The 14,912-nt window shown below is 52.4% G+C and overlaps 1 protein-coding gene across 5 annotated transcripts in view; it reads left to right on the plus strand.

Moving 5' to 3' along the window:
• Positions 1–14,912, plus strand: part of TBC1D10A (TBC1 domain family member 10A) — a 35,167-nt gene that overhangs the window by 16,958 nt on the left and 3,297 nt on the right. For 4 of the 5 annotated variants that reach the window (XM_077950064.1, XM_077950065.1, XM_077950066.1 and 1 more), the window contains exons 2-4: positions 5,605–5,725; positions 10,725–10,832; positions 14,405–14,511. In XM_077950064.1, coding sequence (XP_077806190.1) covers positions 5,605–5,725; positions 10,725–10,832; positions 14,405–14,511 — 336 coding nt within the window. The remainder of the gene's footprint in view (positions 1–5,604; positions 5,726–10,724; positions 10,833–14,404; positions 14,512–14,912) is intronic. The other variant, XM_015150138.3, reaches the window with a different exon arrangement.

The raw sequence follows: 14,912 nt of genomic DNA on the forward strand, positions 1-14,912 counted from the left end.
GGTTTGGAGGAGGGTGTAGACGGGTTCCTTGGTATCCAGGTTTATCTCCCACGACAGGCTAGGATAAGGAGGTGATGGGCATGGGCACTGCCCTTGCTGAACCTGCCTAGCCAGACGTGCTGAGATGTGCTTGGGCAGAAAGCAGATGTCTAGAAGGACAAGGGAAGAGAGAACCCCAACCCTTGGTCTCAGTAGCCTGGGAAGCAGTCTTGTCCTTCTGAACTTTTGGAAGCCTCAAGCCTCTGGGTTTTGGGAGAACGCTAGGAAACTGGGAACCTACAGAGAATGGGGTCAGCAGAGTGTCACTGCTGCCTTGGACCATGACATGGCACAGCATGGCTAAGCCTGTTCCAGTCCAGGAGGCTGACAAGATCTGTGATTAGGTGCCACCTTTGTCTCCTCTAAGCCTTTCCTCCTCAGAAGCTGGGGCTGCAAGCAAATGGCAGATTGCCCTGGCCAGGTGCAGTGGCTCACGCCTGTCATCCCAGCACTTTGGGAAGCTGAGGCGGGCGGATCACATGGTCAAGAGATTGAGACCATCCTGGCCAACGTAGTGAAACCTCATCTCTACATCTATACAGAAATTAGCTGGGTGTGGTGGTGCCCCAGCTACTTGGGATGCTGAGGCAAGAGAATCGCTTAAACCCAGGAGGCGGAGGTTGCAGTGAGTCAGGATCGTGCCACTGCACTCCAGCCTGGGCGATAGAGTGAGACGCCGTCTCAACAACAACAAAAAAAGCCAGATTGCCCAGGCAGGCTTACCATCTGCACCTGAGGTTGTGCTGGCAAACCATCCCATCCAGTGTATTGGTGTCTCTGAGCATTGCTAGGTACGGGCAGGCCACTCAGTGGGGCAGTCAGAACACTGCAGGAGGGGGTTAGACTGTCTCCAGTGGCTTGGGGGCCAGAAATGGAGCCACACAGAAGCATCTGGAGAAGGGCCTGATTTCCCCACAGCCTTCCCCGGGGAGCTAGAAGTAGCATATTGGCCACTGTGACAGAGGGGAAGCCCTGGGTCAGCCACTTACTTATTAGCTTTGTGACTTTGTCCAAGTCATACAACCTCTCTGATCAGGCCAAGTCTGTCATGGGCCAAATGGAAATGGTAATTAATCTGTGAGGGCCCCACTTCACTGAGCTATTAGAGGGACACGTACAATTTCTAAGACAGAAGTAACTTGTAGCCCTGATGCAGTGCAGATGAGGGTAATAATGTCATGGAGAAAGCCAGGCAGGCAGCTGTTGAACACCTGTGGGGGCGGGGTGTGGTGGGAGTCACAGAAGAAGTTTAAGACCTGGTCCATTTGGGGAGGGACAGTGCTGAGTAATATGAGCAAGTGGTAATGAAGTGCGTATTTCACACTTAATGACTTGACTCATTTATCAGTTGGTGCTGAAATCAGTTTTAGGAGCTTGTGACCAGCATTTAAAACAATAGAATAGAATAATATAAAATCAATCTGGAAATATCAGAGTGCATTAGTATATGTAAGGGCAACTCGTTTCCTAAAATGTGTCCTGGTTGTGTGTGTGTATGTGTGTTTGTGTGGGTCGCAGTTTAAAAAGTGTGAGACATGGTGTTCTGAGCCAGGATGAAGATCTTCAGGTTGGAGGACATTTTACGGGATCTGCGCAGGCAGGCAGGCATGCAGGCTGTGTGGAGGCTGAGGGTTTGGCCTGTGGAGGCAGAGAAGTGTAGTACAAGGGTCAAGAGCATGAGCTGTAGAGTCAGTCAGGCCTGGGTTTGAGTCCCAGCTCTGCCACTTATAGCTATATGGTCTATGGTCTTTTTTTTTTTTTTTTTTTTTTTTTAGACGGAGTCTCGCTCTGTCGCCCAGGCTGGAGTGCAGTGGCGCGATCTCGGCTCACTGCAAGCTCCGCCTCCCGGGTTTACGCCATTCTCCTGCCTCAGCCTCCCGAGTAGCTGGGACTACAGGCGCCCGCCACCTCGCCCGGCTAATTTTTTTTTTGTATTTTTAGTAGAGATGGGGTTTCATTGTGTTAGCCAGGATGGTCTTGATCTCCTGACCTCGTGATCCGCCCGTCTCGGCCTCCCAAAGTGCTGGGATTACAGGCTTGAGCCACCGCGCCCGGCCGCTATATGGTCTTAAGGAACACTCTTAACCTTACTAAGCCTCGAATTCTACTTTAAAATGAGGAGAATGGGCCGGGCACAGTGGCTCACGCCTGTAATCCCAACACTTTGGGAGGCCAAGGCTGGTGGATTGCCTGAGGTCAGGAGTTCAAGACCAGCCTGGCCAACATAATGAAAGCCTGTCTCCACTAAAAATGCAAAACATTAGCCGAGTGTGGTGACGGGCGCCTGTAATCCCGGCTACTTGGGAGGCTGAGGCACGGGAATCATTTGAACCCGGAAGGCGGAGGTTGCAGTGAGCCAAGATCGCGCCATTGCACTCCAGCCTGGGCAACAAGAGCAAAACTCTGTCTCAAAAAAATAAAATAAAAAGGGGAGAATGATGTTATAGTAGGATTATTACAAAAGGTACATGTGATAAAGGTATGTGAAGCATTGAGAAGAAAATTATAAGTAGTAAATAATCTACAAATGGTAACTACTGTTGCTGATATTATTATTGTTGTAGTTGTGGTTTTTAATGTAATATTGGGCTCTGAAGGGTTACTGTCACTTGGAGAAGGGAGAAGAAAAGGCATTCAGGTAGGGGTGAGTGGATGATGAGGGATAAAAATGTGTGCGCCTGGTATGGGAGGGGTCTAGAATTGTGTGGCCTCAAAAGGGGTGTTGAGATTACAGGTAGAAGTTACTAGGACAATTTTGGCATAATGTGGGGAAGAAAGCTTTAGCAGTGGAAATTGTTTAACAATAGGGTGACTTCACCTGGAGGTAAGGAAGGCCCACCCCTGGAGGAGTTCCAGCAGTGACTGAGCCACAAGAAACTGGTCTCACTTGTCTCTTTTGGCTTCAGAGACTCCCTTAGGCTACCTTAAGGAAGGAGGGGTTTTCTGGAGGATGAGTGAGGCCGCCAGGTTTGCGACATCCCCCATGGGCCATTTGGTCCCTTATACCGGGCCAGCTTCTCTCTCACTAGCAATTGGTTCCTGCCCTCTCCACTGTTTTCAGGGACCCCTCTGGCCCCAGCTTCATCTCACAGCTCCTCTCTGGGCATCCTTAGAGGGTCCAATTCATAAGATAGGCTGTACAAGCATATAGGGAAACTGAGGCTCAGAGAAGGAAGGGGACTTGCCTATTGTAGAAAGGATTTCTATATCAGACAGCAGTTGGATCAGATGCTTTCTAAGATCCTGACTGAGTTAACTGAAGGATATGTGAACCTTCTGATTAAAAATAATAATAATAATTATATATATATATATATATATAGCCTGCAGTGTTTCAGGAGCACATCCTGTGCCTAGAGATACCTACCTGCCGTTAGAGAGCATGTGGTACGCTGAGTGCCAGGTACAGCCAGACCTCCAGTGTCTTCCTTCTCACCATCTCCAGGTAGATTAAACTCCTCTGTTGTTAAAGGAAAGGCCATTCAGATGGCCATATTGCCTCAAAATTTTCCCAATTTAGGATTTAAAAGATCAAAATAGATCTTTCAATTGACATGCACATTTAAAGTAGTAGTGGCTTTTTTGTTTGTTTCTGAGATCTTACCAAATCAATGGTGTAGCTTAAAATCAGTGGTGTCTTAGAATCCAGGAAATATGGTAGTTTGTTTTGTACTCTTTTGAAATTCCGGTTTGAGGTTTGACATTGGGGGTTTGAAACTGCCAGAGCTGTTAATCTGGCATCAGTTAAAAGAACTCCGAATTTAACATGTTCCTCTGTGTATCTGCAGTTGGGAGAATGGGCGTCTCTGAGTCCCTGCAGTTAGATTTTATCAATAAAGCCAGACTGAGGGTTGAGGTATCAAATAGACATATTTAATCACCTATGAGTTCTTTGGAAACTGGTAATCTCAAGTGAAAACCTTGCCCTCTGTAAGCCTCATTTTCTTCGTCTGTGCAGTGGGGATATTGGATCAGCCATTATCTACATCCATAACTGCCAGAACTTCCTGTTGACTCAGTTTGGGCACCCTTCTGACTGGTTAACTAGAAGGCTGTTCCCCTGACTTGTTGCATAAGCAGTGCATTATAGGTGGTGGAAGGTACCATGGCCTGGGAGGTGTGGGCCCTTAGTTTCTGCTCCTGGGATGTTTGGGAGTTGCCCGGAGATACACATCCCTTTGTAAATTACCTGACCCTTTGTAAAGGCGTGGTCCCTGCTTTGCTCTTATCAGGAAAAGCATGGAAAGGAGTAACTCATGTCCTAGTTCTGCCTCTAGGTGGTGAGAGGGGCAGCAGTTCAAGGTGGGGGGTGCCTTGTTTCAGTGCTTTGAGGGGGCCTCCTTTGCCTAGGCTGTAGTCCTTCCTCAGACATTCAGTTCCAAGGCTGCTCTCAGGCCTGGGCAGTTCCCCAGATAAAATGCACTGAAGAAGACCTTCCCTTTTGTGTCTTAGAGGCCTCAGCTCTGCCAGGGCCCCTCCCTCTGCTCTTCCAACCAGTAAAAGTCACAGTAGCTTATTTCCTTCCGGCAGAGAGAGGATCAGAGACTCAGGCCTGGGCCAAGCCCCAGCCCCACCGTGTCCTGTTCCTGAGAACCTCCTCTGAGCTGCCTCTGACCCTGTGCTCCTTTCTGAGAGGTCAGGCAGCACTGTATGCTGGCTCTTGGCTGGGACCTGACTTGGATTTGAGTCTGGGTTTTTCCACTGATTTGCTGTTGGACGCGGAGCAAGATACCTTTCCTGGGTATCTTACCTCTCTGAGCCTGTTTCCTCGTCTGTCATTAATATCTTCTGTTAAGAAAGCACAAAAAAGCACCTTGGTGCTGAGGTGTTTCCCCCACATTCAGTGCCCACCAGAACATCAGCTCCATGAGGGTCAGGACTTTGTTTTAATCATGGGACGGCATCCCCACAACCCGCCCGGAGACCCTCGCCCTAGAACAGTGCAACACAGTTGTGCTAGCTGCCCGGTCAGAAGATCTACAAATATAAGAAGTGGTATTTGATGGGGCTTTGAAGTGTGTGTAGGATTTCGATGGGTGGAGACAATTTGGGAAACATTCCTTCAAAGGGACTGGCATGAGTAAAGGCTGAGAGGTGGGAAAGGGCCAGGGCATAAATGGGGAAACTCTGAGTAATGAGTTTGGCTGAAGTAAAGAGGTGAGCATGTTATTTCTGTACTCGTTTGACTAGTTTTTGTGTTCAACTCTGCACCTTGTATACCGGCCCTCCGAAGAGGCTTATTGACTAAGGCAGACCCAGGACAGGAATGCTTTGCTTTGGTGCACAGATGCAGACACTCACTCAGCCTCTGCCTCAGAGAGGCACTGTGGCCCCTGGCCACATTAGGGGAGTAGGCACTTGAACCACCTGCTGTGTCTCTAGCTTATGCCTTGAGGCAGTGGGTGGGGAGGTGGCGTGTTCCCTCTCATCTGCAATAGGACGGTGGTCCGAGGTAGCAGTCCTGAGGGGAACAGCAGGGATGGTAGGCAGGAAGAATGGAGGTCTGACCAGGCTGGCAGCTGGGAACGAAGTCAGGGCCTTTGCTTCCCTTGGCACCTCTCACAGGCCCTGCCCTCTGCTCCACAGGCTGGAGGAAGTCCCCCTGGAGGTGCTGAGGCAGAGGGAGTCCAAGTGGCTGGACATGCTCAACAACTGGGACAAATGGATGGCCAAGAAGCACAAAAAGGTGAGGGGCCTGGCCTCAGGTCTCGGGCTGGGAGTTGGCAGCTTGGGGAGGAGGAGGAAGAGGGAGGAACTTCATCAGCTTAGGAAAGTAGGGGCTTCTCTAACTGCCAGATGCCTTAGGTGTCCTCCAACTGCCAGTGCAAGACAGAAGCTGGCTTGAAGGCAGGGGGAAGGTTGGGCCCTCACACAGTGACTTCAGATTCATGCAGAACATTGTCCTGGAGCTAAACCTCAAAGCCATTCTTAGCCAACAGCTGTAACACAGCTTTCCTATAGCCTTCCCAGGAGAAGGACTTCAGTGCTGCTTACCAGCTATCAAGGAGGACTTTACAATACTGCCAGTAACTAGCATGTATGGAACGTTTGCTTTGTGCTTGGGATAATTCCTTATAGCATCCTAGTGTGAGGTTAGTAATAGTAGTATCCCCACTTTACTGATGGCCTGGTCATCAAAATTTGAACCCAAGCAGTGTACCTTTAGCACCTTCCCTCTTAACTACCACAGTACGAGGCCTTCTTTACCCTCTAGATTAATTTGATGACCTCCCTCTTGACTCCTGGCCAAAGAAAGAAGAAAGTAACCTCACAGTTTAACAATAGTCTTACAAAAATGAAATCACCCAGTAGTCCTTTTCAAGTTAGGCTATCTTTAGACACTAGCTCGATTGCCCTGTGGGAATGTTCTTGCCCACCACTTTTAAGTGTGTGTGTTGATGTCCTTGGCTGCCCTCGGCATGGTGGTGTTAGTACCTGGCCTAGAGGAGGCCTGTTCCGAGCCTTACAGCTAGGGTCTCTCTGTACAAGTTCCCAATGCACAGAATGAACCCTATTGCCCGCTCTCATCAGCTGACACTCTGGTCTGGTCCAGGCTGGCACAGCTGGCTGCAAGGCCTCACAGAAAGCTCGGGACCGACCATCAGGTATATAGACTTGGGCCCAGCCCCACTCCTTTCCTCTCTTCACACCTGTGGCTAACTATAGAACTTCTGGGCAAGTCACCTCACCCTCTCAACCTCAGTTTCTTTGGCCAAGTGGGAGTGATAATCCTGTTGTTGTTCCCCACGAAGTGGTGGTAAGTGCTTCGTAGACGGTGTCATAGACGGTGAAGCCCTGTGCTATGAGAAGGAAGGCTCACCCAGACCTGGGCTCTTGCTTGTTGTTCTCTGTCTGTCTGTCTGTCTGTCTATCTATCTATCTATCTATCTATCTATCTATCTATCTATCATCTATCTAAAACAGGGTCTCACTCTGTCACCCAGGCTGGAGTACAGCAGCATGATCTTGGCTCACTGCAGCCTCAAATTCCTGGAGTTAAGTGATCCTCCCACCTCAGCCTCCCGAGTAGCTGGGACCACAGGCGCATGTTACCACACCTGGGGAATTTTTGTAATTTTTGTAGAGATGGGGTTTCACCATGTTGCCCAGGCCGGTCTGGAACTCCTGAGCTCAAGCAATCCATCTGCGTCGGCCTCCCAAAATGCTGGAATTACAGGCATGAGCCACCGCACCCAGCCTATCTCTTTTTTAAAAAAACAATGTTAAGACAGTTATTCCTCAGCTGCTTCCTGCCTGACTCTGGCTCTGTTTCCCTGCCTCATGGTTCCTCTGGCTCTTACTCTGAGCTGTAGCTTGCTCTCCAGCAATCTGTTGTGGTGACTGGTAGTTGGCAGGGACCTTCTGCGTTCTTGAAAATAGGGATTCCAGAGGGGAGCTTTGGGGAGCACCTCTCAGCAAAGTAGCAGCGGGCACTTCCCCTTTTCTTTCCTGGCATTGTGGTTAGAGCCCGAGACCTGCCCCTGCCCCTGCCCAGCTGAGGCCTCCACAGGAAGTGCTTCAATCCACCGTGCCCAGAGGCCTAACCCACTGCTTTTCTCCAGTCCAGAACCATCCACTGGGTGCCCGTCCTGCCACCTCAGCTGTGGCCACACCGGGCCCTGCCCTGGGGGCTCTTCCAGCCTGCCTGTGGAGGCTTGAGTTCTCCCTCTGGTCAGGAAGTCATGGCACAGGAAGGGTAATACCTGTTTCAGGAAGTGGGCTCAGACCCAACACTTCTCCTGGACTCATACATAGTCCTGCTGGGAGGGTGCCTTCCTTTCCGCGACTCCCAGCCATGTCTAGGACAGAATTCTGGTCCTGCAGGGAGGCAGGGCAGGGGCTGGAATGCTGTCGTCCCGCAGGGCCCTGCCCTGGGGTAGGCTTAAGCAGTGGCCCTGCCCTCACAGAGTTCAGCAGGCAAGGGTGTGGCCTCACTCAGCTTTCATCGGAGACCTCCTTTCCCAAGGCCTGGCCTCAGAGAATGGTAATCCTGTGGTTTCTGGGAATACTTTCTCATGCTTTATCCTTATTGGTCCCTACCATCCTCCCTAAGGCAGGCAGGGTAGGGATGACCCCCTCCAGCACCTTTACGCTGAGGAGGCCAGAGTGGGAAAGGCTGGCTGTACTCCCAGCTCTTTGCTCCCCGCGAAGTGTTCCAGGGCTCTCCTGGAGGAGGCCAAGTATGATGGGGGCTGTGATGATGTGGGGCTGCCTCTTGCTGAGCTTGGCTCTGTGGGAGAGCCTGAAGGGCCTGTGGCTTTGGGCTAAAGCACATCCTTTTGCCAAAGCCTGCCCAAGTTGGCTTCCTTAAGGAGACCCTTGTCCCACAGCTGCAGGAAACTGTTCCTTGAGTCTTGGGCAGTTCCCTTCAGCCCCCTGCCTCTGCCTTCTTTCTAGGCAGTCCCAGAAGCTCTCACTTGGCACCTATGACCAGCCACCGCTACTCTTCCCCCACCACCGCTACTCTTCCCCCACCACCCTCAGCCTGTCTGCCTGGCTCCTTCCTGGTTCTTGACTCTCTCTGACCCTTGGAAAGTTTTCTCTTGTTTGCACTGGGCACCAGGAAGGCCAGGGCTTCTGTGCTCCCTCTTCTGAGAGCTTCCAGGGGGACTGTTGAAGGGGGTTTCTAGGTGAGGGGAAGTTAGGCGTGAGCTGAGGTCCTGAGCTGTGTCAAGCATCCACCTGGGATGGAGGGGCAGAGAGGAAGCCATTACTTACTGAACACAGACAGTGTGTCAGACCCCACACTAAGCACATTTTCCCTCTCGAATGGACTCCTTTGGCAACTCTGCACAGTAGGAGGTATTAGCATTCAGATCTTACAGTTGAGAAGTGGTTGGCTGAAGGTCAGTGCTAGATTCAAACCCAGATCCAGATGTTCTTCTCATGCCCTGAGTGCTCATCCCCAGGTCAGGCTGCTTAGTGCAGGGGTTGAGGGAGTATCATTGGCCATCTCACCCCTCCCCCACGACAGCATTTCACAGGAGTGATGCCCCAGCCTTTGTCCTCACCCACCTCGACAGGTCAGGGCAACCGCCTTCAGAGCATCATTCTGGTCCCAAGCCCAGGAGGAGCCCACTGGTGATGTAGAAAGTACACGGGGCTGGATCCCTCCAGCCTGTGCGGTGCAGCTAGGAGGTAGTAGGGTTTCTGACCGTATGACACATTTACCCCCACTCTGCTTGTGTGATGAAATTTCCCCCACGAATTTTCCCCTACCCTCAATTCCCCATTTGTAAAAGACATGATACTTTTGATAGTTTTCAGATTGAGTTTTGCCCGTGGAAAACTTTGCCTGATAAAAACAACTAGCCGGAATTGAGCACTAGCTCTGGGTCATGAGCTGCCTCAAATAATTCCTCCCTCACTTCTCCCATTCTGCGAGTGGCAGGGAAGACCTGGGCCATTTTAGCAACAGCTGAGATCAGGACTCACACTCAGGCCAGCTGCCTATGGCCCAGGCCAGTGATCTTGGGAGCTCAGGGTCAATGAGAGGAGAGAGGGGATTCTTGACCAATACAAAGAGGGAGCCATTTGAGCAGCTCCCATCTTCCTTCTGAGTTCTGCTGAGATTTCTCCCCTCTAGGCTGGCGGTATCCTACCACATGGCTGCTGAAACCAACATACCTGCATGAAAGTGCCTGGGCAACACCTCTGGGCACATTCTGGTTCATCTCATGAGCTACCTTCCCTGGGGCTGCAGCTGAGCCGCACACAGTGCAATGCCCTCCCAGGCGACAGACCATGGGGTTCACCCAACTTGTAATGGTTCCTTTTTCTTTTTCTTTTCTGAGACAGAGTCTCGCTCTATCGCCCAGGCTGGAGTGCGGTGGCACGATCTCAGCTCACTGCAACCTCCACCTCCTGGATTCAAGCAATTCTCATGCCTCAGCCTCCCAAGTAGCTGGGATTACAGGTGCCAACCACCATGCCTGGCTAATTTTTTGTATTTTTAGTAGAGACAGGGTTTCACCATGTTGGCCAGGCTGGTCTCGAACTCCTGACCTTAAGTGATCTGCCCTCCTCGGCCTCCCCAGAGTGCTGGGATTACAGGCGTGAGCCAGCGTGCCCGCCTGTAGGGTTCCATTTTGATTCAGAAGATAGTTATGAGGGTCTAGAATTCCATGGTAGACCTCAGGAATGCCCGTGTTGTCACCAGGGATGTGGGACTCTGCCATCACCTGGTGTTAGCATATCTAACTGCAGTCACCTCCTCTCCCCACACCTTAGGATCTGCATGGTAGCAACAGTAGGAAAGTCTTCTTTTTTTTTGAGACGGAGTTTTGCTTTTGTCACCTGGCTGGAGTGCAATGGCGTGATCTTGGCTCACTACAACTCTGCCTCCTGGGTTCAAGCGATTCTCTGCCTTAGCCTTCCAAGTAGCTAGGATTACAGGCGCCCACCACCATGCCCAGCTAATTTTTGTATTTTTAGTAGAGACGGGGTTTTACCATGTTGGCCAGGCTGGTCTCGAACTCCTGACCTCAGGTGATCCGCCCGCCTCGGCCTCCCAAAGTGCTGGGATTACAGGCGTGAGCCACCTTGCCTGGTGAAAGTCCTCTTTTCTCCCCGTTTCTACTCTTGCTGCTGTGTGCACTGAGGGCCCACCACGCACTGGCAAAGGGTCTGGGCTGGGGGAGCTGCCTGGGTGGCTGCATGGGCTCAGCTGTCCTTTTGATTTTCAGATTCGTCTGCGGTGCCAAAAGGGCATCCCGCCTTCTCTGCGGGGCCGTGCTTGGCAGTACCTGTCAGGAGGCAAAGTGAAGTTACAGCAGAACCCTGGAAAGTTTGATGTAAGTTTCCCTTCCTTTGTCCTGCCCTCCCTTCCGCATCTCTGGGCGTCCTCCCCATGGCAGCGATCCTCCATGTGCTCACCTGAACCTCACAGGATGAGCAGTCCACAAAACCTCCAGTCATGTGCCAAACTGGCCAGGCCCCAGCAGGCCAGACTGGCCCAGTCCTGGGTACCTGTGTCTCCTGGAGGCTCTGTACAACTGAGGCTCCAGCCCTGAGCAGCCCTCAGTGGAATGGCCAGATTTGCTACCCCCTATTCCAGCTCTTTCTCTTGATGACCACTTAGGTTTTGCTTTCCTGGGCTCAGTAGGCTACATCCCTGCTCCTGGTGATCAGGAGGGGACACTCAGACCATTTCCCTGACTGCCTTGGGCCCTGTGCTCTGGGCCTTTGGGGGCTTGACCAGCAGGACCACAGGTCCTTCGATGCCTCCTGGCCTCCCATCCTCTACTTTCTCCTGCCTTGTCCAAGCCTGGCCAGCACAACCCACCTGTGTGTCTTTTGGGGTCATCAGCCCTGGATGTAGCAGAGCCAAACCCAAGGGGGCTGAAGGGAACTGCCCAAGTATCTCAAGGGGTCAGATGCCACTCAGTGGCCAGAGAGGGTGTCCTCTGTTGTCATCCCTCGCCTGTCCCGATATCCCTCCTGCTGCTCCCTGCCCCATGGCGGGCCAGAGTAAAATATCTCCCCATTCAGAGCTGGGCAGCTCCTCCAGCCTGCTCCCCTAGGGAATTATGGGGAAGCAGTTGGATTCCCTGGGGTTGCCCTGGCTTACCTGCCAGATGTGGCCCCAGGCATCAGGGTTTCTCACAGGCCCTTGGGACTGGTGACAGGCAGACAGTGAGACAGAGAAGAGCTGCCCACCACCAGCTCTTTGTTGACATATCTCATGTTTCTTCAGTGAACACTCCTGTCCTGCCGAATCTTTTCCTTGAGATGACTGGGCAGGAGCAGGGCAAGGTAGCCTAGAGTTCCTGCTGTTGACCTAGAGAGGGTGAGAGCTTTTTGCTGGCAACACGTGGACTTGCAGGGGCAGGGAAGCTGGTCGAGTGTCTGGCTGGGATAGGTCTGAATCTGGCTGATTGGATTATTCCCCAGAGTACCAATACCAGGTCCCACTGGAGCAGCCTCTCGACTCCAGAGTCTTCCTCCTAGTGGCTACATCTCTCCCATTTCTAGGGGATGCATCCTGGGCAAAGCGGGAGGCTCAGGGGTGGGAGCCCCAGTCCAAGTCCATGGTTAATGTCAGGCTGCCAGAGCCAGGCATGAGAGCCAAGAGCGTGGGCAGCCTGGCCAGCCTCCTGGCTGTGTGGTTCAGCAAGTGTGAGCGTGTGTGCAGCAGAATGCAGAGCTGTGTGCATGTGCGTGCAGAGCTGTGCTTCCGGAGAAGAATCAGCCACCCCCAGGGGGTCTGGAAGGTTGCTCGTGTGAGGAGGTGGATTTGCAGAGAAGGCCTTCTTGATGCACCGAAGCTGGGTGGTGGGTTCCTGCACAGTCCTGGGGGCTGGAAGAATGGTTGGTGAGCACACCTGGAAGGACTTTGCCTGTGGTGGCCCAGAGGAAGCATGAGGAGCTTCCCCTGGTTGCTGTGGGTCCTATGCCGAGGCAGGGCACAGTGGCAGTCTGTGATGGCAGCATACACCTGTTTCTGTGCTCTCTCCCCACAGGGCCCTCCATTCAATACCCAGTCCAGGTGGCCCTCCCAACCTCAGCATTCAGGGCAGGCTCTGCAGGCCCTGGTGGCTCCTTCTTCTCCTGCGTGTGCTATTTCTTCCTCCTTCCTTGGGCAGGCAGGACCTCCCTGTCCTTTTTTACCTGGTTTTCTTCTCTGGCTTCACCTTCTGATGGCGCCAGTACCCCTCAGGCTAGTGGAGGCTACAGGCCCCGTGACTGTGGTACCTGCTTGTCTGCCGATGCCCTTTCTATCTGCAGCTACCCCCTTTTCCTTTCTCACCAACCATGTGTGGCCAAGTGCCTTAGGCTGCTGAGGTACCAGATGAACACATCCTAGGAACTGACTTTTGGGGTTTTCGGGTTTCTACCTCATGGGAACTGCTAGGAGAATTTGTGGGGCCCTCTTCCCCTTTCTGACAAAAGCAAACCTGCACTGCGCTCAGACAGTACCTAGAGGTGCACAGCACAGACCCCCATCACAAGTGTGTTTGCGGCTCCAGAGGCACGCATCCACCTCTCTGCTATGTGGCTGCTCTAGGGCTCTGTGGAGGTCCCAGCCCCTCCCTCTCCCTCCAGCCCTGAACACTCTGTCAGCCGCTCCTCTCAGTCCTTACTCTCTAGTCAAGTTCCTGGCACCCTAGGTTCTTGAGCTTAGTGCTAGGACACTCCCACTGAGGGCCAGAGAGGGAAAGGGGCTTGTATGAAGTCACCTGCTCTTCAGGGCAGGGCCTGGGTCTGTGCCCACTGGGTATGTTTGCCGAGGACCTGGCCTCCCTCCTGAGGGCCTTCCCTGATGCTGCCCCTGCCCTGCAGGCAACTTGTACTTAAACCCCCATGAAAGTGCCTGGGCCACGCCTTTGAGGACATTCTGGTTCCTCTGGTGAATACTCTGCTTCCCTGCTCAGCCCTCTGGGCTTCCTCCTTATTTATTTTTTCATTCTTTCTTAAAAATTAAGGTATGAATTTACATACAGTAAAATGCATAGGTCTTGAATGTGCATGCAGTTCAGTGAGTTTTGATAAATAATACACATTCATGTAACCAACATGCAAATCAAGGTAGAGAACATTTCAAATGACCAAGAAAAGATTTTCCTTTTTGTAATGGTTTTGTTGTTTTGTAAAGGTGCACATACTGAAATGTTCACAGAGGTTCAAAGAAAAGAGTAAAACTTTGTTGAAACCTCGGCACCCAGAGAAGTATCTGAGGTTAAGGTTTGACAGATGTCATGTCCTTCCAAAAAGAGCTCTGTGCAGATCTCACACACACTTCACTTCCTGGATAGGTGACGCCACCTGCACAGGGAGGCACGTAGCTGAGGAGCTGGGATGGATGGCTCTCAGTCAGACCTGGCTTCCAGTCCCAGCTCCACCATTTTTCTAGCCATGAGGCCTTGACACTCAGTTTTCTCATCTGCGAACAGGGTGTAATGATAGGTCCTATCTTTGGAGGCTGAGGAGAAGGATCAGTGAGGTCCACAGGTACCCTGTGCCCAGCTTAGCACCTGGCTCAGAGAAGTGGGAACAGCTGGTAGCTATTGCTCAGAGAAGCAGCCTTCTGTCTTAAGGATGTGACATAATGTATCTAACTGACTCCTGAATGAAATGTCTAGAGGTCCTTCTAGCCACAGCTGGAGTGGACACTCTTGCCCGCATCGGTCTTCCTAGAGCCAGGTTTAAGGTTTCCAGGGCTCCTCCCTCCTTGCCCCTTTGTCCCTGCCCAGGCGTCCTTACCTGAGCTTCTCTTCCTGTCCTCGGGAAGGCCCAGTCTGTGATGGGCTTGGGTGGGCACTGCCCCTGGTGGAGGCCTCCCTCCCCTAATCCCTGGGCAGCCATGTCCTGGCAGCAATGCCCACTTCCATCCTCCCCAGCCCCTAATATGTGCCCTTGCTTCTAGGAGCTGGACATGTCCCCTGGGGACCCCAAGTGGCTGGACGTGATTGAGCGTGACCTGCACCGGCAGTTCCCATTCCATGAGATGTTTGTGTCCCGGGGGGGCCACGGGTGAGCAGGCTGGGCCTTGTGAGGTGGGAGGTGGCTCTAGGCCCTGTCTCTAAGGGGTCTGAGGAGGTACAGTGAGTTCAGGGCCTCAGAAGCTGGGTGCCCCCAACTCCACTCTTAGCATTTCCCTTTTTTTGGTTTGAGTCTGATGTGTGTTCTCAGCATCTCCTCTTACCTCTAGGGGGGGCTTTCCTCATTGACTCCAGAGTGTTAGAGCTTGCCTGGCCTGGCCCTCTTCGGGAAACAGGTTTTGTTGGGGAGAAAGAGGGATAGAGAGAGTTGGGTGAGTGGAAGGTATGCAGGGGAGAGACGGAGCAGGCAAGGGGACCAAGACAGACGCAGGGACAAAGCTGGCCTGGCCAAGAGGCCATAGCTGCTGAGTGAGGGGCCCCTACTTCCAGCCC

Source organism: Macaca mulatta, chromosome 10 (genome assembly GCF_049350105.2).
Source record: "Macaca mulatta isolate MMU2019108-1 chromosome 10, T2T-MMU8v2.0, whole genome shotgun sequence".
NCBI classification, from domain to species: Eukaryota; Metazoa; Chordata; class Mammalia; order Primates; family Cercopithecidae; genus Macaca; species Macaca mulatta.